General features: G+C 44.1%; 1 protein-coding gene across 2 annotated transcripts in view; it reads left to right on the forward strand.

Moving 5' to 3' along the window:
• IFT140 (intraflagellar transport 140) overlaps positions 1-27,943 on the forward strand; it is a 103,891-nt gene that overhangs the window by 63,080 nt on the left and 12,868 nt on the right. For both annotated transcript variants that reach the window (XM_068120599.2, XM_078780121.1), the window contains 4 exons: positions 8,203-8,298; positions 8,582-8,714; positions 14,283-14,426; positions 15,210-15,338. In XM_068120599.2, coding sequence (XP_067976700.2) covers positions 8,203-8,298; positions 8,582-8,714; positions 14,283-14,426; positions 15,210-15,338 — 502 coding nt within the window. The remainder of the gene's footprint in view (positions 1-8,202; positions 8,299-8,581; positions 8,715-14,282; positions 14,427-15,209; positions 15,339-27,943) is intronic.

The raw sequence follows: 27,943 nt of genomic DNA on the forward strand, positions 1-27,943 counted from the left end.
AAAATAGAGCGAACTCGATGGATGGCATGCAATCGGAAATCCCCACGCTTCCCACATAGAGCAGAGTTAAAAGATGACAAAACGTTCCACCAGGAATGACCCCATATCAAATTTTGAGTTGACCCCTGTGACTTTCTGCAGAGCTCCCAATTTTGACCCCTGTGACTCTAATCCCAACCCCTTGAGGCATAAACCAGCGGTCAAATCCAAAAAATCGTTGCATATTTTCTGCATCCCCTAATGTTGATTGCATATACCAAGTTTCGTTAAACATGTTTTAAAGTATGCCCATTATTGAACTTTTGGACAGCATTGCTAAACTGCAAAACTGACCAACTCAAAATAGCTGTTTTTTTAGCTGCTTGTAATTTCTGTTTGTAATAGCTGTTTGTAATTCTTCTTAGGTGGGTCGTACTGAAAGTGCAATGTGCTTGATGAATGCATTTGCAGCAAGTCGAGAAGTTTCAGAATTTCAGTTTTCTATCACCAATTTTTCCACTGCACCAAAACAAAATGAATTAAGTCTCTTCTTAAAGTTCTAATAACCTTCGTAATAACTGCCTGCTATTTATCAAGTGTTCTAATAAATAAACCAATAGCCATAACGGACCCAGTCAGTCTGCGAGCTAACAAGTGTAATAATTATATGTGGTACTTATTGTATTACTCGTAATTTAAAATTCTATAATGAACTCGGTAGAGCGCATACCTCCGCCATGCTGAACAGTTTATGTTTTGTATCCCACTGATTTTTGTATCCTGCACCAAAATGTAATCTGCTTGTGCTTGTCACCTAACCAACTCATCCATCAAGTTTAGTCATAATCCGTCTAGAAATTTTTGAGATATCATGCTATGTATCGGTTTTAGCCCGATCTCTCAATGGTGAAGAATCACTTAGAGATTAAATAGTTTTCGTATCCGAATCCATATTCACATCTTCACCAAAATCGAATGGATTAGTCCTTGTCACACACATAACCTGTCCATCAAGTTTCGTCTAAATCCGTCCACAACTTTTTGAGATATCATGCTATACAGTATATCGTTTTTGGCCCAATCTCCCGATCGTGAAGAATCACTTTTAAAATTCTACTCGCCAGATCGGAATCTGGATCTTTACCAAATCTAATAATTTCGTCCTTGTCACATACACTGCGTCTCTGCCAAATTTCATCCGAATCCGTCCACAACTTTTTGAGTTATCTTGTTCACAGACAAACAGACAAACAAACAAACAGGGGTGAAAACATAACCTCCATCCACCTTCGGTGGCGGAGGTAAAAAGTACAGAAACAGGTAATAAAAAAACTTTTTCTATGGAGATTGGAGAAGGATGTAGAGATTGTACGCCAAAAATAATGTAAATAAGGTTGGGATGGTCACAAATTATCATGTGAAACCATCCTGACATCTTTGTTTGAATAATGGATGCTACCTGTCCATCCCTGCCTCCTTTTGCATTGATAGTGTATGTTGATTGTTCCATGCATGAATTTGACCAGTAAAATATTAAACAGTTAATACACACACAGGCACACACATATACATATATACACGTGCACACAGATGCTTACACGCACACACTGACGTGGATAGTTTGAGATCTGGGAGGGCTCCATTCCACCTTCTGAAACCTGCATATATAGAGATAACGACCAATGACACACAGACACACACACACACGTTACGCAGGTCTGCATTGTCGCCGGTTCGCAGACGAAGTGGGAAACGATTCATGGATAAAGGAGACTGCTTAGTCCATGAGTTGTGGCTCCTTGCTGGGGCAAAGATGGATGCTTCAGGAACAGGGAAGGCTTCGTTCAGTCTTAAAGACTTGTCGCGAGTGGAGATGGTGACCAGTGGCGGCAGTGCATAATTAAAGTGGGGGTGGGTAGAACATGGGACACGACAGCATTTATTCTACAATTCTATATACAAACCAAAATCTGTGCCCCGGGTATAGTACATAGGGAAGAATCATAATTATCTAACATTGTTGGGCTCCAATCACACCAAAGGAGAAGGACCAATGAGAAAAGACAGGGCAATGGAATACCCTTTGCGACCCAGATGTGGGCCGCGTGACCGATGCACAACTGGACAGGCAGGAATTGGATGGCGTCTCTGCATCAGCAGTTCGGATTCTCTGACCCCGTCTGGCTGACAGCTGAAACCGCCTGAGCTGGACCAGCAACGAGCAGTCTACGGAACGGCATGGGGACATAGAATCACAAACCATGACCCGTGAGCTCTGAAGACAGGAAGACAACTCGAAACGCATGCTCACCGCTGCCTGGACATGCGTGAATCCCCCGGGGCCCTGACTAAGATGTGCGTGCAGCCTCTTATAAGCCTCTACAATGCCCCGCCTCTTGACATAGCCCTGCCATATCCACCCTGATTGGTGATTCGGCCATCCATCAAGGTGAGCCTTTCCCTTAAGCTTCGCAAAAATTATGGGAACATGTCTTTCCGCCAAAATTGCGCCTTCATGCCAAAACTAATGCCCATGTCCTTGTTTCTCCGCAAAAAGCACATCGAGAAAAAATTACAGAGGGGTAGAATATTAAGGTTCCAGGGGGGAGCAGTTTTCTACATGAACATGCATGGAAGGAGGACGGCTACTTTATATACAAATAATGACACGTTTCAGAAATTGTCATTTTACCTCACACATACTGTTACGGATTTGGCCTTAATTATTGTTGGTATTATTATTATTGTTGGTTCTCAGTTAGGGTTATTGTGGTTAAAAGGTTTAAAAGCGCTCATGACAAAAATGATGCCGGACATCGGATAGGGCACCGGAAGAGGTGGAGCGAGGAAGAAGAGCGCATGAGGCGGAGGTGAAACGAGGCGTTTTGTAACAGCTCCGCACCCAGCATGGTCGAGCGTCCATGGAGAAGGAACTTTGAGGCCTGGAAAGGAATCTCGTGCGATCGTTGATATCGCTGTTGTCGTGGAAAAGCCTGCGAAGCCAGGTACAGGTGGGAGATTCCGGAGAATCTTCGCCTAGCGGCTGCGGCCCAAGGAAGAACCGACCGCCATTTCGGGGACCTCGCGCGTCGTTCGCGGACCCTTGGTAAGCCGCATCCGCTGATCCCGCCCTCAGGTGGTTTGCCGAGGATGTGTGTGCGCGACAGCGGCCTTTTAGGAATACGGTGCGGTTCGCGACTGCACGGTGTATGTGCACGTTTTGATAGCATCTTTGGGATTCCTCTTTCCACCGCCAATTGGGGTTGGCTGGGACCACGTGACGGTGCCTGCCTTACCTACCTCTCCTTACCCACCTCATCGCCATCACCTCTTCACCGGGAGCACCATTGTGTTCTAGAGACATTGAGAAGGACTCTGTTTCAGTCCCTGGGGGTGCCGTGAGTTTGAGCTAGGTTACCTTCTTAAGATTGGATTGTAGGGTGGATTGCCCTATTGTTGTATGGTTCTTTTTTGTGTGCTTTTCATATATTGTTTGTTCATCACCCTTGGTGTGGTTTCATTATTGATTAATTTCAACCAAGGATAACATATCTTTCTGCCGGGGACCCTCTCGGGGTTCGGAGGTTTACCGGGACCAGGGAATAGGGGAGGACCCCGTAACAGAAATTGGGGGCTCGTCCAATTGACTCGTGGGCTCGAAATTGGGTCTGCGTCCGGGATATAAAATTCCCTAGATTTAGTCCGGGAAAGAATTCCCTAACATTCCCAAATTTGGAACTTGTTCCAACATTCCTAAATTTTTCCAAAAACCAACAAACAAACAAAAAAATTGTTTTTTTTACATTTCTTGTGTGAAGGTTAACAGGTGTTAACAATAGTCACCATGGAGTTTGACGCAGAGAAGTTTGCAGTGACCCCTAGTGAAGCACAGTTCAGAGCGTTAGTAAAATCGGACCTCTGGAAATTGGCCAAACATTTTAGCTTGGAGGTCCGAACTAATATGAAGAAGGCAGAGATGCAGACAGTGGTGATACAATCTATGGTGGGATTAGGAACATGGGAAGAGGTAGCCTGGGATTGGTTACCAGAGGAGCAAGAAAATGTGGAGCTCCGGAAACTGGAGATGCAATTACAGAGCCAGGAAAGGGAAAAAGCAGAGGAAAGGAAAGCAGAAAAGGAAAGAGCAGAACAGGAATGAGAACTCCAGGAAAGGTTAAAAGCAGAGGAAAGGAAAGCAGAAAAGGAAAGAGCAGAACAGGAAAGAGAACTCCAGGAGAGGTTTAAAGCAGAGGAAAGGAAAGCAGAAGAGAGAAGAGAAGAGAAACAAGCAGAGGAAAGGAGAGTGGAACGAGAACTCCAGGAAAGATTAAAAGCAGAGGAACGAGAACTCCAGGAAAGATTAAAAGCAGAGGAACGAGAACTCCAGGAAAGATTAAAAGCAGAGGAAAGGAAAGCAGAAGAGAGAAGAGAAGAGAAACAAGCAGAGGAAAGGAGAGTGGAACGAGAACTCCAGGAAAGGTTAGAAGAGAAGAAAGCAGAGGAAAGGAGAGTTGAAAGAGAACTCCAGGAAAGGTTAGAGGGGAAAAAAACAGAGGAGAGACAAGCCGAAAGGGAGTTAAGGGATCGTGAAATGGACCTTCAGCAGGAAATTAGACTCAAGGAGCTGGATGTAATGAAAGAACGGGGAGAGGTACCATCCATGCCGACTGGTTCGACACCGAGTCAGAACACCTGGGATGTTGGCAGACATGTGAGGCTGGTTCCACCCTTCAATGAAAAGGAGGTAGCCAAGTTTTTTCCACACTTTGAGAAAGTGGCTCGACTGTTAAACTGGCCTGAGGAGTACTGGTCCATACTAGTGCAAAGTGTTCTGGTGGGTAAAGCTCAAGAGATTTATTCGGCTTTACCGATTGACCAATGTGCAGATTACGAGGTATTGAAGAAACATTCTCAAAGCCTATGAATTGGTCCCGGAAGCTTACCGGCAAAAATTCCGGAATGCCAGGAGGAGGGAGAGTGAGACCCATGTGGAGTTTGCCAGATTGAAAGAAACCATGTTTGATAGGTGGTGTGATTCAAAAGGAGTGGGGAAAGACTTCGAACTATTGCGACAATTGGTCCTGGTGGAGGAATTCCAACAGTGTGTCCACGAGGACATTAATGTTCATCTGGAGGAAAGGAAAGTACCAAAGCTGTATGAGGCAGCAACCATGGCAGATGACTATGCCTTAACACACAGGATGGGGTTCCACAAACCGAACTTCTCGCCCAGACCTAGCCAGGGGAGCTATGGTACATCAGGGGCGGAGAATGAAAATCCATGGGGGCGGCCTCGAGATGAAAATGAGGACCACTCTGACACCACGACTTCTATAAATCAGAAGACTGCATTTCCAAGACAGACATATCGTCCGGGGGGCTCAAGGCAGACCGCCACCCCCATGCCTTGGCAGACCACGAGGTTCTCCTCCGGGCCTACTTGCACTTTTTGCCATAAACCTGGACACTTGGTGTCCAACTGTTATGCTCTGGGAAAGGAAAATCAGGAGCGGAGTTCGACTAGTACGACTCCAAATGCAATGGCCATTGTGAGAAATCGCCCTCAAAAGGGTTACCAACCATTTATTTCAGAGGGGTTTGTGTCACTGGAGGGAGCCTCGACTAACCGGAGACCTGTTAGGATATTGAGGGACACAGGAGCACATCAATCTTTAATGCTTGAAGGCATCTTGCCATTGTCTGAGGAGACGGCAACTGGGGATAGTGTTCGTTTACAGGGGATTGGTGGCTGTGTTAGTGCTCCACTTCATGTCATCCATTTGGAGTCCGATTTGGTGTCAGGACCAGTCACCGTCGGTGTTCAAGCCACTCTTCCTGTAAAAGGAGTATCTTTTGTTATCGGGAATGATTTGGCCGGTGGCCAAGTTTCTGGTAACCCGATGTTTGCTGAAAAGCCTAGTATGAAAGTGCCCTGAAGAGAAGAGGAAATACCCTGAAACTAAGTGTCGGCACACGCACGTCAGGGATGGAGGCAATATTGGCAAGCTCTTTGTAGGGGGACTGAACTTCAAAACAAAGGAAGAGGTTCTGGAGTCAGCCTTCAGCAAATATGGACCACTTTTGGAAGTGCGGCTGATAAAAGACAGGGAGACACAAAAGTCAAAAGGGTTTGGCTTTGTCACGTTTGAAAACTCAAAGGACGCCAGAGTTGCAGAAAAGGATCTGAATAGCAAGGAGTTGGATGGTCGGACCATCACAGTAGGGAAGGCATTTCCTCGGGGTCAAGGGGGCTACAGAGGAGGACCACGGAGTAGTAGTGGTGGTGGACGCAATCGATATTATTATGGAGGCTTCCAGAGTTATGGCAGCTCCCGAAGGAAGGATTTATCAGAGCACTGGCCGAGAAGGAGACCTCCATTCATGGGACTACAGTGACAAGTGGTCCAACCGCGATTGTTAGGAAAGTTAGAAAGAGTGGAAGCACTGAATGCTGCGGAGCAGCCGAGCCAAGATTCCTACACGGATTAACCGTGAACGCCACGTTCCTAAAGGCGTCCATGTAGTGAACTTTCCTACATGGATTAACCGTGAACTCCACGTTCCTAAAGGCGTCCAGGTAGTGAACTTTCCTACATGGACTAACCGTGAACTCCACGTTCCTAAAGGCGTCCAGGTCGTGAATATGTCCAGGCCTCACCACCCAACCACCATGGAACATGGCCCTCAGCTCGGCCTCCCAGAAAAAGTGCTATCGATTTGCTTGACTTTGGATTGTTGATCAACCCCTTAACCTTCATTCAAAAAATGAAAAACAAAAACCAGAGGGTGATGAGATGGAGTTTGGCTTTGCAGGGGTAACTTGGAAACTGAACATGTAAAGGGCAGGGACAAGGTCGTTGGTCTGCTTTGTCCAGAGTGAATTAACTTTGGAAATCTCTGTAAGTTGTTCAAAGTTTTGTTGCTTTATTTTTGGGGAAACATTGATTACTTGTGTTGGTTGCAAGAATTTGCCTACAAAGAAAGTTTTCGCTGTGTTCAAACTTTCTTTCTTGAGGGGGGGAAGTGTTACGGATTCGGCCCTAATTATTGTTGGTATTATTATTATTGTTGGTTCTCAGTAAGGGCTATTGTGGTTAAAAGGTTTACAAGCGCTCATGACAAAAATGATGCCGGAAATCGGATAGGGCACCGGAAGAGGTGGAGCGAGGAAGAAGAGCGCGTGAGGTGGAGGTGAAACAAGGCGTTTTGTAACAGCTCCGCACCCAGCGTGGTCGAGCGTCCATGGAGAAGGAACTTTGAGGCCTGGAAAGGAATCTCGTGCGATCGTTGATATCGCTGGTGTCATGGAAAAGCCTGCGAAGCCAGGTACAGGTGGGAGATTCTGGAGAATCTTCGCCTCGCGGCTGCGGCCCGAGGAAGAACCGACCGCTATTTCAGGGACCTCGCGCATCGTTCGCGGACCCTTGGTAAGCCGCGTCCACTGATCCCGCCCCCCGGTGGTTTGCCGAGGTTGTGTGTGCGCGACAGCTGCCTTTGCGGGATTACCGTGCAGTTCGCGACTGCACGGTGTATGTGCACGTTTGGATAGCGTCTTTGGGATTCCTCTTTCCACCGCCAATTGGAGTTGGCTGGGACCATGTGACGGTCCCCGCCTTACCTACCTCTCCTTACCCACCTCATCGCCATCGCCTCTTCGCCGGGAGCACCATTGTGTTCTCGAGACATTGAGAAGGACTCTGTTTCAGTCCCTGGGGGTGCCGTGAGTTTGAGCTAGGTTACCTTCTTAAGATTGGATTGTAGGGTGGATTGCCCCATTGTTGTATGGTTCTTTTTTGTGTGCTTTTAATATATTGTTTGTTCATCACCCTTGGTGTGGTTTCATTATTGATTAATTTCAACCAAGGATAAAATATCTTTCTGCCGGGGACCCTCTCGGGGTTCGGAGGTTTACCGAGACCAGGGGATAGGGGAGGACCCCGTAACAATACGTTAAACATGCACTATGGAAATCACTGTTGCTATGCTATGCACTCTTTAACTCTTAGAAGCCACTTCCATAACAACATTATATGGCTGATGTGAAGTTAGAATGCATGAACAAGAATAAATAATGGACAAACCAGTCCAATATATCAACTACGAGTTAACCTGGACTCACAGCATTGGGAAAGTGTTGCCGAAGTTATTAAACTATAATGTTTGTATCATGTGAGGAATAAAGTATATGTTGCACAACAATGATCTATTTTTCTCGGCATGTAGCTATGAGAAGTCAGAAACGCACAGGGTTGAAGTTCCTCGCATGTTGTTCGATAATAAGCAAGCCTTGCAGGCCTACATTGCCAAAAGCAAAGACAGGTAAATGTGCACAGTTGTCCTTGAACTTTAAAAAAATGCATAAAATGACTTCATACAACAATATAATCTGTGAAATATAATCCTTCCAATATAACCATTGCAATATAGTCAATGCAATCCAATATAAGCAAGCATAAATCAGTTCAGCTTTATTTTATTTTATTCAATATAACAGTTCAATGAAAGTAGGAGAAACATTCATGATTTGTAAAACACTGCAGATGCTGCAATTTTGGTGCAAGTGTGAAGATATTGTGACGATCGCAGTCGATTTTGGTTTCAGGAGCCTAGTAAAGTGGTGGGGTCAATACCTGGAGAGCATTGGTATGATGCAAGAGGCCTACAAGTACTTCGAAACTGCCCAGGACTATCAGTCCCGCATCCGTATACACTGTATCCTTGGCGAGATAAATGAAGTAAGCTTTACGAACCGCATGTGCAACCACTTGTATTTGGCACACACAACGTTTATTTGCTTTTGTTGGGGCTTGTTCTGCAGAATATCCTGATGAATGCACTACTGCTTAAGGTAAGTCACACAATATTTCCACTTCTTGATTACACAGGCGTATTTATTTTCAAGCACTTTACCGGGACGCCACCTTGGCGAGACAAGTGAAGAAATAAGAAGAATTGATATATGTGGGAAAATTACACACCCAGACCAGGAATCGAACGCAGGTCCTCTGGAAAACCGTACCAGTGCTCGGTCATCTGATCTAGAGTCCCTGTATATAGAGAGTTGTGTCAACTCAAATTTGGACGCCATTTTGTGTCTAAGTGTGTCGGATTAGATATACATGTACATTCGCGATATGGGGTGATATATTCTAAACCTGCTAAAAAAAAATTTACTACACATATTTAGTCTTATTATTACATACAGGTGATATTTGTTTTGTCAAAAACTCAGCTATTGCCGTGAAAAAGAGCTGTGTGGTGATATTAAAAGTGGTATGGCAATGCATATTACAAGCCAACACTGCATATAAGAGCTAACATTATAAGTAAGACAAACCAATGCTGTCGTTCTCTGAATTTTAATAACTTTTAGAAAGGAGTGTGGGCATATCCAATATTTTTTAAAGGGTGCCGAGAGCAATTCCGGTGTAGGACTTCCAGCCGACATATAGTCTAACACACTTAAAACAAATTCTGTACGTGGTATTGCCATATTTCTATAGTGTACAACTTTAGTTTTATCGACATTTATATTCAATTTCCATTGTAATGATTTAACAAGCTGCAAGTCAGCTTCTGTCTCTGACATAAGGAAAACGTCATCGGCATCTAGTAAGATTGAAACGTTCATTTATTACTACACCCTTGCCCAGAACTCTGATGGATATTGCCTGATCGATTAATATGTTTCATAGCTGGCGACTTAATTAACACTTAATTTTCGACTGCGCCAAGCCGTAATTAAACAGAGAAAAAACTTTTTAAAATACCTGCAGTGTGCACAGTTCGTCTAGTCGAACAGATATGGAAAAGCACAGATAAGACGTCGTATTCACCATAACTTGTTTAATTTCCCAAAAATGTCCCAAATTTGTCTTCTGACTTTATCACTTGGAAATCTATACATCTTATATTTCCCAGATTGGTTTGAACAACCAAAAGCAGAACAACCAGTCATTTTGTTTGGCAATAAACAACATTCCCGTACCAAGCTGACGTTCACGCACGGTGAAGTTAGACACAAAATGGCGCCACGAAATCACGTGACCAGAAATCTCGGGTCAGCGCATGGCGCAACTCTCTTTATACAGGGACTCTAATCTGATCTATCTGGGCGACCCAGACTGAGCATGCAATTTTCCCACACATATGGTTGCCACTCTCTTTCCGTCAATGCTTCCGGGGCAGTCGTACGGTTTTCCAGAGGATCTGGTTTCGATTCCTGGTCTGGGCATGTAATTTTCCCACATATATCAATTTAATTATTTAATCTTGTTCATTAATCTAATTGCTTCACTACGCCCCCAGTGGTGTTTATAATAGAGGATATGGATTTGTCCCCCCATTGGAGGAAGGCTCTCTCGTGTTCAGGCCGATGGTGCTCCTATGGTTGGCGGTGAGTGCCCCGGAAGCATTGGCGTTATGCAATGAGCTCAGATGGCCTAGCACTGGTACGGTTTTCCAGAGGACCTGGGTTCAATTCCTGGTCTGGCCATGTAATTTTCCCACATGTATCAATTTAATTATTTAATCCTGTTCATTAATCAAATAGGAAGAACCACTCCTTTTCACACTTTCAGATGCATAGGGCTGCTGAGGCAGTTTCTTCTTGGCTCGGGGGCACAATACTGGATGGGTCACCACTCCACCACATTTTACCAACCTCGGAAGGTTGACTGGCCCAGTCAACCCACTTGATGTTACATTCACAGCACAACAAGGGCTCAAACTCAGGACCTGAAGATCTTAAGCCAGCCCCCTTAAGCAACCATTAAGCTAACACTCGGCTTTGAGACAAGTGAGGCAAACTTTCATTTGGTGAGAAAAATGAGTTAGGCATGTGATTTTTTTTTACCTTGTGCCATATTTACACTGATTATAGCAATTTGTGGGGGCTCAGCAAAAAAACCCATGCCAATTAGAGCTTTATTAGACCTCCAGACAAAGTAGTCAATTGTATAGCTCAAATTTAAACATGGACCTAATGGCTTAGTTTTCCAAACTTTCTCACCAACCATCTTGAGGAGGTTCCGTCACTCAAAATTTTGGATCTCAGCAATGATCTCTCTTGGGCAAGCCACATTTCAAAGTTTGCCTCCAAAGTCAGATGCTGACTGGGCATCCTCCATTGTGCAAAGTCCTTCCTTGGCACACCTGAGCTCATATCCGTCGACAATGCTTATGTCTGCAGCTAGATGGATTACTGCTCTCCCCTTTGGGCTGGCTCCCCTGCCTCACATCTTTCTCAGCTTGACGCCATGGAAACCAAGGCTTTCATGATCATTGGAATCTCTCGAGATGAAGCTGAGTCTATGGGCCCATCACTTCACCATCATCGATAGGTCGGTGATCTCTCTGTCCTCTTCCGTCTCTTTTCTGGTCTTGCACCCTCTGCCCTCTCCATGCTTTAACCCCCCCCCCCCCCCCCCTCAAGTATCTGCAGGATGCGTGCGGTCTACCAGCATCCCCTCTACTAGAAAAATTACCTAACTCCAGATCCACTGCTCACCTCCACTCATTTATTCCTCTCTTTTCCTGCCTTTTGAACTACCTTCAATTCCTGCCTACCTGAACTACCTGAACCTACCTGAATTCCTGCCTACCTGAACTACTTCCTGCCTCTTCAATCTCATTCTTCCCTCCCAGTCTTCAAGATAGCTGTTCACCACCATCTCAGGTCATCACCCATCAAAAGCTATGATCTTTTCTACACCCATTAAACCACCCACACCACGCTCAAAATTTTCCTTATGTATCCATTTTGTCTACCCCTTGCGTTCTCCCCTACCCCTCATCGTTACGTGCATTCCTTGTTTGTCCGTCTCCCTTCTCCCTCCACCCTGCTATTAGCATTTCCCCTTTCTCCTGCAGTTCCCTTTGTTATGTTGTGCCCTGATTTGTTTGTCAAAGCTCTTCCATGAGCCGAGACAATGTAGGAAAATAACCCCTCCTCTCCCTCTACCAATTCAAACAATGACCTCACGTTTGCGGATTCGACATTTGCTTCATTTTCCAGGAACGTATCCCCCTGTTCCATGTGTGTGTACATATATATATATATATATATATATATATATATATATATATATATATATATATATATATATATATACGTATATATATATATATACACTACATATAAATTGACTCCTACCTTGCTCTTCTAGTCGAATGAAAAGCTATTACAAGGTAAGCACTTTGCTGTTTCAAACTCTACCCAAGTTCTTTTTATTTTTAGCTGTTCATGGTTGCTTTATGCAACTTTCTATGGCTAGAAGAGCATGAGAGGAGTCAATTTATTTATAATTAATCCCAGCCACCTGGGGTAATTGTTCAGTGAGAGCTGATTGGTTATTCCACCCAATTACGGGTGAGAGACATGATTGAGTCTTGTTTTCATATACAGACTTGGCATTTAATATGGAATATTTTTTTTGTGGGGCTGAACTTACTTTTCAAGATGTCTTAGAACCAAAAGTTCATTGGAATTATGTTGAAATTATTCTAGATTTTATTAATGTGACCTTTAAAAGAAACAAAAACCACATTTGACATTTCGAAACAAATAAATTGATCCTTGAAAGTGATGCAAACTGATATCGAACTCAATTCATGGACAGTACTGTGTTAAACTTCTGTACGTTTTCCAGAAGTATCTCTTTATTTTGCACATTAGCCAAAAAAAATTTAAACAAAAACAAAAGTGAAATTACGACTGGGATTACGGACAGTAAAATTACAGTTCAGTACTTCGTGTAACCCCCACGAGCATTCAGGAGAGCACGTACACGTTGAGGCATGCTGTTCACGAGATTTGCCAAGGTTTGGACAGGAATCGCTTGCCATGCAGTGACAATAGCCTGCTGCAATTCACGCACAGAGGTCGGCTGCTGGTCCAAGTGGTCGATTTGACGCGTTAATTCTGCCCACAAGTTCTCTATCGGATTCATATCCGGGGACATGGCAGGCCACTCCATATGCTCTACACCACAGTCAGCAAGAAAGTGTTGGATCATGCGAGCACGATGAGGCCGTGCATTGTCATCTTGGAAGACAAAGTTTCCTCGAAAGGCTGCACGAGCAAATGGAAGCAATGTTTCTTCCAGAATGGCCCTGTACTTGAACTGGTTCAGGTTTCCATTCAGAACAACCAGGTCAGTTTTTCCCCCTGCATGAAAAGCAGCCCAAACGGTCACCCCACCACCTCCAGCTTGGACTCTTGGCACTATACAATCTTTGTTGTAGGCTTCATGCACTTGTCTGCACACTCGGATTCGGCCATCTTGACGATAGACCAGAAATCTAGACTCGTCACTGAAGATCACGTGATTCCAGTGTCCTGGCTGCCATTGACGGTGCTCTCTGGCCCACTGCAATCGGCGCTGGCGGTGTTGTCTGGTCAGGCGTGGCTTTCTCAGGGGACGCCTGGCATGAAAGCCTGCTAGAACCAGTCATTGGTTGACTAGCCTTCTGGATACAGGCACATTTGTCAGTTGCTGCCACTCAGCCCTAAGCCGATTAGCTGACTTGGTACGGCCATTGCGGACTAACCGTTGCAGCTGGCGATCATCCCTCCTTGTGGTTATGCGGGGACATCCTGGCCTCGGTATTGGAGTAGGGACACCCCTCTGAGCATTTCGTTTCAGGATCTTTGACACCTGACCTTGAGTGATGCCATACTGCCGAGCAATAGCACGCTCTTTCATGCCGTAATTTCGTAAAGCCACCACCCACCACCCCACCACCGTAAAGCCACCAGCGTTGTCGAGTTGACGGACCATCTCCAGAGGAAGCGGCAATTACTTTTGGAGACGTGTCGCAGTTGTTTTCCACTAATACAGAACGCAACAACCCTTGTATACCCGACTGTGAAGCCAATCGTCAAATGCACCTGTCCGTACATTTTGCCACGCCACCTGTGATATAATCCTGTTGTTGACTTCTTGCTGCGACAGACAATCAATGACATGGTTATTTTAACAAATAAATCACCAAAGTGTAAAAGAAACTCACCAGATTGATATACTGAGTTAAGAAAGTAAACCCAAGTCAAGAAAAAAAAAATATTCCATATTAAATGCCAAGTCTGTATATATAATATATATATTAATTAGATCTTTTTTTTGAAGACCATTCAAAACTTTTTCTAACAGTCCACCTTGATCCTTCAAGATGAGTTTAGACAAATCTAGATTAAATATTCGCTGAAGAAAGATTATTTGCAGTCATATTAGTACAAGAGTTAGTGTCAGCTTTGCGAGCTGAAAGGCAGGGCTATAACTCGCTTCATGGTGTCACGGCAGGCAGCAGCCATCGCCAATGAGACCGGTGACAAGGTTGGGTATTACCATCTGGCACGGCACTGCGAGACACATGAAGATGTGAAACGGGCCATACATTTCTACACACAGGCACACGCATATAACAATGCTCTCCGCCTCTGCAAGGTAAGAAGTTCCTTCATCACTCATATACAGTATGCATTTTTTTAAACGTTTTGGGAACGTCATAATCTGGTCTTGTCAAGAGTCATCCCTTTGAAAAAGTTCTATATTAGTAATCAAGCTCTGGATTTATTTTTTTTCGCATTGATCTCAGATGGGATATTTAACATCCACCACATAGTGGAGCTTATACATATAATCACATTCAGAACAAAGATATTAGGAGAGATAGTGTGCTTTTAAAGTTGGCTGGATGGCCTCAAGGTATGCACACCCACCCCTAAGCCCTCTAGCCTTGGTTTGAATCCCGAACCAGCTATAAACTGTCACTCACAGGCAGGGTGAGGCATCATTGTGTGTGCCGTGCCTCGGATTGATGTTAAACTGGGTGTCCCATGTCGGTATTACTTGGTGGATGTTAAATATCCCACGGTGTCTATCCCACAAATTCCAAATGCCTGCCCTAAGTACTGCCTGACATCAATGGGAAGAATATATGTGAAACATCTGGAATAGCAAGACGCATATCTCCTTCGGCTTCCTCAGGAAGATCTCATTATATGACAAATATCGATATCCAGATTTCTACATTTCATTATCTAACGTAAATAGTGCTCATGGATTACATGAAAGACGATTACATTCAGCCTTGACATGGAATGGGACCATGTGTCCTTCAATCTGTAAAAACAACTCACCAGTTAACTTTGTGGTGAGTTAGACCTATTGACCGTCCTCTGCATGGGAATGCTCAGAAAAGCCGCATTGTGAAATGTTCATTTGCAGGATCATCAAATGTACCAACAGCTGATGAATCTGGCACTGCTCAGTTCTCCAGAGGACATGATGGAAACTGCACGTTATTTTGAAGACCATTGCAAGCAGATGGACCGAGCAGTAACTCTCTATCACAAGGTACTCGTACAGAGGGTACTTAGCAGCAGGAAACAAAAAAGGTCTCTTATCCTTGCAATTTTTTTTTTTCTTCTTCCTTCTTACAAAGTCTGCCCTAAGGTGAGTGGCAAGTTCAGTGATCCTTCCCTCTAATTGAAACCCCATTTAAAAAATAAATTGGCATTAGTGCCCATATACGGTACTTTATTTTCCCGTTATTTATTCACCACCTGATATGCCCATCAAGTTAGTGACTCTTCCTTCCCTTTCAGCCTCTTCCCTCTTTTCCCTATCCCTACTCCCTCTCTCCCCTTTTACCATCATTACCCTCTACCCTGCCCCTACTCCTACTCCCCCTTTTCCTCTCTACTCTTCTCCACTTTTCCCCTTGCAAAGGTGATGTAAAAGACAATGCAGCAATGGCGGTAAACTTCCGGAATTTTTTTTCTACAACCCATAAAATTATTGCAATTAAATTACAGTCGTGGCCAAAAATATCGGCACCCTCGCACCTTTTTCAAAAAACACAATTTTCTCCAAACAAAGTTGAAATTGACAAAAGTATTTGGTCTCAACAATTCTTTATTTCACTGTTAATATTACATTTGTTTTTGATTGTTTTTGATTCAGAACTTAATATATCACTTTATATCAGAAAATAAAAAGAAATGGCATTGACAAAATTATTGACACCCTATACTTAATATTTGGTAGCACACACAGCTTTTGGACAAAATAACTGCAGTCAAGCGCTTCCTATAGCCATGAATGAGCTTCCTACACCTCTCTACTGGCAGTTTGGCCTACTATTCTTATGCAAACTGCTCCAGTTCTCCCAGATTTGAAGAGTGCCTTCTCCAAACTGCTGTTTTCAGATCTCCCCACAGGTGTTCAATGGGATTTAGATCTGGACTCGTTGCTGGTCACTTCTGAACAGTCCAGCGTTTTGTCTTGAACCATTCCTGGGTGCTTTTTGAAGTGTGTTTGGGGTCATTGTCCTGCTGCAAGACCCATGACCTTCGACAGAGACCCAGCTTTCTGACACTGGGTAGAACATTGCGCTCCAAAATGCCTTGGTAATCTCCTGATTTCATGATGCCATGCACACATTCAAAGCACGCAGTGCCAGAGGCAGCACAGAAACCCCAAAACATCACTGAACCTCCTCCATGTTTGACTGTAGGGAAGGTGTTCTTTTCTTTGAAGGCTTCATTTTGTTTTCTGTAAACATAGAGATGATGTGCTTTACAAAAAAGCTCTAATTTGGTCTCATCTGTCCACAGGACATTCTCCCAGAAGGATTTTGGCTTGTTCCGGTGTGTTTTGGAAAACTCCAGTCGGGTTTTCTCATGTCTCTCTCTCAGCAGTGGGATCCTCCTGGGTCTCCTACCATAGAACTCCCTTTCATTGAGTTGGCGACGGATGGTGAGAGTTTAAACTGTCGTACCTTGTGTCTGAAGGTCAGCTTGAATCTGTTTGGCAGTTGATCGAGGTGCTTTCTCCACCATTCAAATAATCCTTCGCTGCAATCTTCGATCAAGCCTTCTCTTGCGGCCACGTCCAGGGAGAACACAGGAACATCAAGGTCTGTGGAGATGGACTTGTAGCCTTGAGATTGTCCATGCTTGGCTACAATCTTGTGTCTGACCTCCTCAAACTTTTCTGGTTTTCTTTCTTTTCTCCATGCTCATTGCATACACACAGTGACACAAAACAGCAGAATGACTCCTTTTCTCTATTCAAACTGGTTGAATGAGTGATTTATACTGCAGGCACCTGCAACTCACCACAGGTGAGTTCAATTCCAAAGTAAAGGAGAATCACCTGCTTGAAATATAATTATTTCTAACAACTTCTAAAATATGCCAATAATATTGTCCGGGCCATTTTCGGATTTTTGTGTGGAATAAACTAGGATTTAGTAATTTTTTCAGCTTTTTTGTTTTGTTCCACTGCAAACCAAAGAAATACATACAGTCACGTGAAAAAGTAAGTACACCCCATGTAAAGTTTTGACTTTTTCAACATATTTCAACATACAGCTATTTGATCTTCATTTCAACAATATTGATAGATAAAGGTGATATAATATAACAAATATCATGAAACATTTACATTTTGTAGTCCATTGTATAATTTAAATAAACATAAATGCAAATTTCGCATGTGGAAAAAGTAAGTACACCCTTCGCTCTAATAGGTGGTATTGCCGCCTTTGGCAGAAACAACCTCAAGTAGGCGTTTCTGTTAACTGTCTACCAGTCTCTGACATCGACTGGGAGAAATTTTTGCCCACTCCTCCATGCAGAATTCTTTCAGCTGCGCGATGTTTGAGGGGTTTCTTGCATGCACAGCTCGTTTCAAATCCCCCCAACACATCTCAATGAGATTTAGATCCGGGCTTTGACTTGGCCATTCCAGAACCCTCCATTTCTTTCCTTTCAGTCATTCCTCGGTGGATTTACTGGTATGTTTAGGGTCATTGTCATGTTGCAAGGTCCACCTTCAGTTGAGCTTCAACTTTCCGACAGATGGCCTCACATTATCCTCAAGCACCCTCTGGTACAATGAAGAGAAGAATTCATAGTGGATTATATGATGGTGAGCTGCCCGGGCCCTGATGCAGCAAAGCTGCCCCAAACCATAATATTTCCACCACCATGCTTTACAGTTGGTATCAGGTTCTTGTGGTCAAATGCTGTCTTTGGTTTTCGCCAAACATGTCTTCTGGTACTGTGGCCAAATAGCTCTACCTTTGACTCATCTGTCCAGAGCACATTGTTCCAGAAGTGCTGGTCTTTGCCTAGGTGTTCATTGGCAAACTTTAGTCTTGCCCTGATGTTCTTTCTGGACAGCAAAGGTTTCCTCCTGGCACACCTCCCATGTAGATCACCTTTGTGCAGCCTCTTTCTAATGGTAGACTCGTGCACTTTGACATCAACAGTGGAAAGAGCTACCTGTAGGTCCCGTGATGAAATTCTGGGGTTCTTAGAGACTTCTTTCAGCATCTTGCGGTCTGCTCTCGGGCTGAACTTGCTGGGGCGGCCTGGCCTGAACAAGTTGGCAGTTGTTTGGAATCTTCTCCACTTGTAGAGGATCTTCCGGACAGTCGAATGATTGATTTCAAATTGTTTGGAGATCTTTTTAAATCCCTTCCCAGACTCGTAGGCATCTATAACTTTCTTTCTGAAGGCCTCAGAGAGCTCTTTTGATCTAGGCATGGTGACGCCGCACACTTCAACAACAAAGAGCAACCCAAACTAAATGTCTGAGGTTTAAATAAGACAGGTTCCTCCAAGATCCTCTCTAACGATGTTCTAATCATTAGTAAGGGAAACATATGAAAATCTGTTAACTAAATTGTTACCAAAAAATTTCTTCACCAATATGTTTGTAAAGGTGTGTAATAACATGTGTTAAAATGTTGAAGGTCAACTCCCGTGGGAAACCCAGAAAAAAAGCTGTTGAATTCGGGTACCGAAAAATTATTTTCGAGAATTTTTATTTTTTTAAATCGGCCCTTAAGTAACTTATGAGGGGTCAAATAAGGGTTTTTCATGATTCTGAGTTGATTGTTAACATTTATATTTCACCACAGACACTCCTTTCTGGAAAAATAATTTCTAAATATATCTCATTTTCTACTTTGCAGGACATGGAGTCTAGCAATATGGATGAAGACGTTACTCCACCTGTGCTCAATTGCTTCATCTGTGCACGCTCGGATACACCAGCTGAAAGGCTCATACAGGCAACTCCAAAGGGATACTCAACTTTATTGAAACAAGCAGAAACTGTCGAAAATGTTACTGTTGTGGAACGTATGAAGGAGGCTCAAAAGGAAGGAAAACTGAGGTACCACCAGAAGTGTAAAAATGATCTGTACAACAACTTTGTTGCAACCACCAATAAGTCAGCTCAAGCATCAAAGGCAGAGAAAGAGTCATCAAAGTTGAAGAGAAGACGCACTACTTGTGAGTTCAGTTCATCAACTGGCTGCAGTTCTAGAAGATCACAGTCAGTTGACCTCCTGTATAAGGATGTATGCATTCTTTGCAACCAACCAGCCCAGCTCTACAAAAATAATCCAGCACAAGCTAGAAAGAAATACAGAGTGCCAGATAATTTGACTGCAGATACACTGAAGGCAAGCTTGCTGAAGACAGCACGGAGTCGCGGGGATGACTGGGGCACTGAAGTCACTGGACGCCTGGAAGGGATCAACGACTTGGTAGCAGAAGAAACACTGTACCATTTGCGATGCAAACTTATGTTTGCGAGAGGTGACAGTTTGTCCAAGACTGATGAGGAAGGAAAAAGGAAGAGAGGACAGAGGAGTATTGATGAGGAGCGAGAGGCAGTTTTTATTGAATTCTGCGAATGGTTAGACTCAGAATTAGAGCATGGGGTAATGAACATGGACCAAGTCCATGAAAAGCTGCAGGAGTTTGATCAGTCACCAGAGAAGAGCCTTTCTTATTCAAAGCATTGGCTAAAGATAAAACTTCTAGAGAAATACGAAGACACCTTGTATTTCACAACACAGGAAAGAAGGGCAGATGTACTCTGTCTCAAAGATGGCACCGACAATATTCTGCGAGAGCATCATGCTAATCTTGACCATGGAGATGAGAAGACTCAGATCATAAAGACGGCACTCAAGTTCATATCCAATGATATTGCCTTGATTGATTTAGGTCCAAAGTCATACCCCACCACACACAGTATGACTGACATCGATAGTCAGCTGACACTTGTTCCTGCAAGCCTTCAGATGTTCTTGAGACCGATTGTCAAGACAGACGAAAGAGTTGCCGTTTGGGGGCAGAATTTTATTAAGGCCTGTCGACCTCGGTCTGGAGTATTGCTACACCAAATGGGGCTTGCCATACAACTTGATCATAGATTTGGGTCAAAATGGATGCTCAACAAGTTCCACCGGCTGGGATACACTGAGTCTTACACGGAGACACAAAACTACAAATACTGCTTCCTTAATAGTAGGAGTGGAGATGATGTTCCAGATACTTCTGGCACTCTTGACACCATTGTGGAGGAAACCGATGAACAGATCAATGATGAGGTTGCGGTTGATGCTGCGCTTGAGGATCAATCAGTGATGACAGCCAAAGTGCCAGCCAGTGAAAGTGAATTGTCAAGTAATGATCAGGTGGTCTTTATGGAGGTTGGGGAAACAAACATTGCAGTCACTCAGTTTGTTGGAGACAATATAGATTTAAACATTGTCTCTATTCACGGAAACACTCCCTTTCACTCAATGGGTTGGATCGAAGTCACCTCTCCGGCACCACCTTTGCCAGATCCACAGACAACAGCAGCTTTCCCCCGGGTGAAGTTGAAGGCACTCGACAAAGCTAAGATCCTGAGAGGAACTGAAGTAAAGATTATTCCATTTACGAACAGGAAACAGATAGGAACGAACGCGATCATGTTTCTCCCCCTCGCTGAGCTTTCCTCCTCCCTGGCTCATGATCAGCCACTCCTCACCCCAGGTGACACACTCTGGGCAGCGGGGTGGGTGATCAAAGCCAACGATCCTGAGTTCCCACACTCCAACTGGAATGGCTGGATGAAGAGAATCCATGCTAATGATGCAAAGCAGAGCACACAGATCGAGTTCCTCCCAGTTATTGAAGGAGACCCTAATGACCTCAACACCATCTTCACCACTCTGAAAGAGTGCATACGGCGCGCTGCGGTCGCTATAGTGACCTTTGATCTTCCGATTTGGCTGAAGGCTGTGAATATAATAAAGCAGGCAAATCTACCCGTCATTCCAAGGTTGGGTGGTTTTCACCTGCTGAAGTCTTATCTTGGATCAATGGGTAACATCATGAAAGATTCTGGACTACTAGATGTGATCCAGTTGATCTTTCCTGGAAGTTGATCCTTTTTGAAGTTGAAGTTGATCTATCCTTTTTTTTAGGTTTTGTGAAGGGGACGCGGCTGAGTACATCGACATCTTCCTTGACACAGAAGCCACCAAGGAAACAGTTAGTCTAGTAGGAAGACTAGGTCCCCCTGCACCCCCCGGAGATATACTTCTAATCAGTGTTTCTAGATTGGAAAAAATGTGTAGAAAATGACTAGCTATGGCCCCAAGCTGAAAAAATGTCCCACATACCATTTTTATGCAAATTACTGCTGCCATTATCAAAAAAACGATTTTTGACATATCTCAGCCAATATTGCAGATAATTGAAAAATGAAGGTGTCTAGACCCATGTTTTGAAGGGCATAGATCATGATAGAACTATTCATAACATGATTACATGTGTCTATGGTATACTAGTATGCTAATTAGTGCTTTATTTACAAAATAATCACAGTTTTACGAAATAATAGACTCATATTAAGGTCCGTCTACACAGACGTTAACACAAAGTTTTATTTTTCTAAATATTACAACTGTCAAAATAGTCCTAGCACTCAATGTGACCACTCTTCTCTTGCTTGTTTTAGATAAACATCATTAGCATTAGTGATTCTACACTGAGTCAGTCATCATCATTTTCATCGAAATCGTCAGAGTCAAACTCTTCTTCTCCTTCCTCTTCCTCCTCCTCTTCGTGCTCTCCTGTGTTCAGAAGATCCACCAGTGAGGTTGGTAGGATGGGACCACTGGACCACATTGGTTTCAACAGTCCTTCATCAGTCCTTATCCATCCTTGCTCCTCATAAGGTTTTGGCTTTTCGATGATAGGTTGATCGGCTCTTTTGTACAATGCTACGCGGTGGTTCACACGCTGGATGTGCGGCTTCAGGGCAGACTGGCATGGAGGAAGGCGAGCCAGATCAACCTTGGACTTGGATGTGAGGGTCTTGTCCTCTCCCACCATTTTTCGTAGCAGCTTGGCACGGACAATGTCCACTGATGACTCGCGACTCTGGCCGTACATCACACAGGTGAATTTTTCTAACTGCCTCTCCACCTCAGGGTTGGCATCCCAGTTGTCACCCAGTTCACCGAATGCCCTGTGAAACCTGGGATTCTTCTCCAGCTTTTTCAAGGGCCCGACTTTTCCCTTCCCTTTGAAGGCACTGGTGCAGTCTTCTCCGCTGAACACATAGTACCCCAGGAGAGTGGCACAGTAGTCCTCTCCCAGGGATTCTGCCAGCTCAGAGACGTTGACAAGTTGGCGATGCTTCCCTGACCCTGTATCCAGGTACACCGTCAGCTTGATGTTGTGGGCATGGTGGAGCAGGATCAGGAGGATGTCTGTGTCCGGTGTTCTGACTACAGCGTTCTTGTATCCGATGGTAGCAGCATGATGGAGGTACAGAACCACCCTGGTATCAGTCTCTTCCTGGTTGCTGTAGATCGTGGGGAGTTCACGTACCTCGACCTGAAACACAAAAAGGCACCGCATTTCAATCACCAGTCACTGCCAGTTTCAGATCTAGACAAACATCACAGGTAATCACCTTTTTTTCAGGAAAAATTACAAATTGAATCGCCATTCACGAAGGGTAGGTAGCATGGTAGGTAGCATTCGGTCCTTGCTGCTCTCGAACCCGGGCTTGACCTCCTGCACCATGATTCCTCCAGCACTGTTTACAATGTTGCTGCCGTGCACACTGGTAGTGGTTTTATTCAAGTTGTCCCACTCACAGTGGAATACAAGGTTGCCCTCTCCTGTCACAATTTGTGGTGTACGATAAGTTGAGACTTCATCCAGGACCTTGGCGAGAGCAGTTTCCAACTCCAAGGCGAAATCGTAGCTCTCAGAGTGTCCAAGCCTGTGTAGTATTGTGGTGAGCTGTTTGCTTCGGAACAGGTGCCTTACAGTCACACAGAGGAGAATGTGCTTTGGTAACTTCCATTTTCCATCTGACACTGCACGGCACAGATCTTGTCCAATGGAGAAGACCAGACGCTTCACCTTTTCTGTCTCGATGCCCTCCTTGCCAGTCATTAGCACGCTGAGAAAGCGGACAAGGTCTGGAGGTAGGATGTCTTCAGGATTGAGCTCCATGTCTTCAGCTGTTGGTGGCCATGGTTGGTCTTTACACTCTCTGAAAGCCTGTAGAATACCCTGGCGAAGTTGGAGGGCAACATTTTGGTTCTTGTTTGTGCTTCCGAGTGTGAATGCTCGTGCGAGAGCATTGGAAACTGTTATGTTTGAGCTGTGCACAAGCCAGAAAGAAATGACATCACATTTGTCATGATCAACCTTCGTGAAGTGGATATGCTCCTTGATTGGGTCATTCTGTAGGCGTTTCAGTAGTTTCTCTGACCGATAATTTGAGTTCTCATATCCATTCAGTTTCAGTTCCTCGACATAGAGCAAGCGCAAGGAAGAAAGCTGTAGAACTTTATTCTGCTGGATGACCTGGGTTTGAATGTGTTCCAGTACTGAGTTGAATGCCTTTTCATGGGCGGCTGACATGCAAGCCTGCTCCTTTGGTGCTTCGGCTCTGTGAATCGCACGCTCATAGTTGTAGAATGCTGTGCGGAAAGCTTTAAAACATGACGGATGGTGTTTGGCCTCACATGCAAAGAGGTCTTTGTTTTTCACCTTTCGATGGAGTCGATAGAGACCCATTTTCTCAGCCCGTGTTTCGATTTGCTCCCATGCATTTTCTTTGTTTTTAAAGGATGGGAAGGTTGTAGGCCTCTCAGTATTGCGATGAGCATCTTTGGTCTCAACTTTCTCACAAAATATACACTCTGGCGGGAAGATGGGTTCAGCAGAACCTCCTGGTTTACGAGGAGAGTGATGCCATGATGAGGTTGATGGCCCTGGTTCTGTATCATCTCCCAGACGATGAAAGTGGCGGACAAAGTGCTTATAACACTTGCTGTGATATCCTACTCTTTCTAGGTCATCAGGAAGAGTTGCCGGGATCTGATCACATACTGATTGCATACGACATGGGGAGTCATGCGGTTGGTTGAGACGTCTATCCCGGATCTTTTGAAGCAGTTGCAGTTTTTCTGAAGCAGATCCTTTAATTTTACGGAGGGGCGTGAAATCCCCATGATCAGACATGGATGGTACATGAAGGATGCATGTAGGAGGAGAGCTTTGGGCTGCAGGTTCTACACTCCGTTTTCTTTTGGGCATGCTTGCTGTCGATGTCTACCATCACTGTTAAATGACAAATAAGAAATCACGAATGATGTTAAAAGTGCCTGTGAAAGGAGGCTCTGAGTTTTCAGTGAGGTAACAGAGGTTCTGAGTCATGTTCTACACTAGGGTACTTTTTAGCTGACTAAACCATGTTTAGTGGCATCAAAAGTGCTAATAGCTAAAACATCTAAATTCTTCCACACTAACGTTAGCTATCTAGGCCAATGAAACATTGTGCTAAGTTACTGTAGCTAGCTCAGCTGTCGTGCCTCTTTCTGGTTCAATTCATATACAGAAGTCAACAGATATGTCTCATGTTTGGCATTAACAAAAGTTTAAGTTACACCGACATTAGGAACATACTGTACATAGATGAGGCTAGCTTTAACGTTAGCTAACATGGTGCTAGCTGGCTCAGCTGTTATTCTGCCTGTTTATGATTTCATGCAGAAACTGAAGTCAAGAGTGTGAGTAACATTATAGTTAGCATCTTACCTGGCTAGATTGGAGGATGAATACCAAGAACAACACACAGATGGAATGGAAGACTGAACTTTCAACTGAGGTATTCAATAACATCAACGTTACCAATTGATACGAGCGCGCGACATTACCAATTGATACGAGCGCGCGAGCGCGCATGTTACATGGATGGAAATGTAAAATGGCAGCTATAGCAGCACTAATTTGGATCTCTAGTCTGTCATTTCTGCACTGTGATTGGATAACATAAAAAAATATGTTTGGGAGTTAACAGCAGGAGTTGGTAGATTTTACGTGGGCTGGGTGAGAAACCTTTAAATAAGCAAGTGAAAATCTCTCGCAATACAAAGTCAATGGTGGGAAGAAAAGTTGAGTGGTACCAATGTTACTGCCAATGTCCCGCCCCTATGCAAGACTCAGGAGCATCTTGTTGACATTTAACCTTGAAAATACCTGGGTTTAGACCCCTTATGTACCATGTTAAGTTATCTGCAGTATTAACGTATCCTTATCATTTGTAAAACTGATTATTTTGTAATTACAGCATTAATATGCATACTAGTATACCATAGACACATGTAATCATGTTATGAATAGTTCTATCATGATCTATGCCCTTCAAAACATGGGTCTAGACACCTTCATTTTTCAATTATCTGCAATATTGGCTGAGATATGTCAAAAATCGTTTTTTTGATAATGGCAGCAGTAATTTGCATAAAAATGGTATGTGGGACATTTTTTCAGCTTGGGGCCATAGCTAGTCATTTTCTACACATTTTTTCCAATCTAGAAACACTGATTAGAAGTATATCTCCGGGGGGTGCAGGGGGACCTAGTCTTCCTACTAGACTAAGTGATTCAGGCTGGTACTGCGATTTTCAAGTACATTTACCATGGACGAGATACTACATTGGGTGAAATTCGGTACAACATGTTCTCAAGGAAGGCAGCGGCAGGAGTGATCAAACCAGAGACTCTACCTCCAACAGAGGGTGCAGCTGCACAACATTCACTCCGTGCCTACCTGCAGACCCGGGACTGGATCCTTCTACAGAGCATGTCTCTGAACCCCAGTGACTATGGATGGACAATAGGTGTGCATGGGTATGAGCCAGTTCCAACACTGGACCCCACGGCTCCTGAGGAGCTATTGCAGTTCACGAGCTGTAATTGTCATGGAGATTGCAGCAACCGGCGATGCAGCTGCAAGAAGAATGGGGTCACGTGCATCTCGGCCTGTGGAGTCTGTAATGGCATTACATGCAGAAACTGCAGTCATGATGTTGTTGAGTCTGAAGAAGACATAGACAATGACTGTTGAAACTTCTGACATTGTGAATGAGAAATAACTCTTGAGTATTATATATTGTTGCGGATATGGCATTTGGCCTCCATATCCGCTTGTAAATATTCCCCTATTTCCCCAATACTCCCCAACTATCCCCAATCCCCCATTCCCTAGTCCCATTGTCTGTAAACAACACTCTGTAGAACCGACCTTCCCCTTTTTCCCCCATTAAATGTCGTGCCCAGGTCCACCGCATCTCACGTAGACAACTTTCGGACATCTTGCTAGTTATTCTTAGTCTATGTCAGTTAAGGACTCGTTTCCATTAATTCTGACTCTTCGTTGCACCAGAATGTGATTGTATGGCACCAGTAGTGAGTTTAGGACCTCCCCATACCTCCTCCCATCTTCCCCATGCAACAACAACAACAACAACAACAACTACAACAACTACAACAACAACTACAACAACAGAGGGGGGCGGCGCGGCGCGGGGAGTGTGCGTCCTCACTCCGGCTCGGTTAGCCGCCATTACCCATGTGCGCCGACGGGGTTACCACGAAGGGGCTGCCTGTCGGCCCCTCGTCAAGGGCGGAGCCGGTAACCCCCGCACCCAATGAGAAGCAACGGGCCGATTCCATCTGGGGCGGAGCTAACGAGCCGAGGGCGTGTCACTCCCCGCCGGATATACGCAGCCACTTACCGGACGTGACGTCAGATGCGCCTCAGCCACGAAAGAGAGAACCAGACGCCACCTCGAGCGCTGTGAGACCTCCCGCATCTCTGGACCGGACCGGGTCGATTCTGTCCCTGAGCCAAGGTGCACCTTGAGCCATCGAATACCCGCTTTCCTTGCCATCAATCCCCGTGTGAGTCAGTTTTGTCCTGTTTATCTGTCGTCTGTCGGGGCTAGTATAAGACCGTGTCTAAGTGCCTATCTTCCTATGCTGTCCCTCTCATCCCTGTAATCTAACCTTCCGCCATATTATAACCTCCTCCGGAGGTCTTGAGAACCGTATCCCTGGTGTCGTGTCATTTTAATCCCAGCCGTTGTGTCCTTTTCCTTCATTGATCTAGCGTAGCGCGACTCGCCAAGGTTCGAGTATAATCGGGTAACTTGTGCGGACACGGCGGCCATTCCGCTCGGCCCACCATAACATCAAAGTCGTGTCTGTAACAATATGTATGTGAAATAAAAGCTACTTTGTGTGTAAATGTAAAAGTGAAAATATAAATGTTAACAATCAACTCAGAATCATGAAAAACCCTTATTTGACCCCTCATAAGTTACTTAAGGGCCGATTAAAAAAAATAAAAATTCTCGAAAATAATTTTTCGGTACCCGAATTCAACAGCTTTTTTTCTGGGTTTCCCACGGGAGTTGAACTTCAACATTTTAACACATGTTATTACACACCTTTACAAACATATTGGTGAAGAAATTTTTTGGTAACAATTTAGTTAACAGATTTGTGAAATATCTCATAAAATGCCCTTACTACATTTGCACCTGAGCTGGTGCATCTGATTCTAATTTTAGGTATTTGTAGTGATAAACGGTGGGGTGCACTTATTTTTTCCACTTGCGAAATTTGCATTTATGTTTATTTAAATTATACAATGGACTACAAAATGTAAATGTTTCATGATATTTGTTATATTGTATCACCTTTATCTATCAATATTGTTGAAATGAAGATCAAATAGCTGTATGTTTAAATATGTTGAAAAAGTCAAAACTTTACATGGGGTGTACT

Source organism: Myxine glutinosa, chromosome 6 (genome assembly GCF_964187855.1).
Source record: "Myxine glutinosa chromosome 6, kmMyxGlut1.1, whole genome shotgun sequence".
Lineage (NCBI taxonomy): Eukaryota > Metazoa > Chordata > Myxini > Myxiniformes > Myxinidae > Myxine > Myxine glutinosa.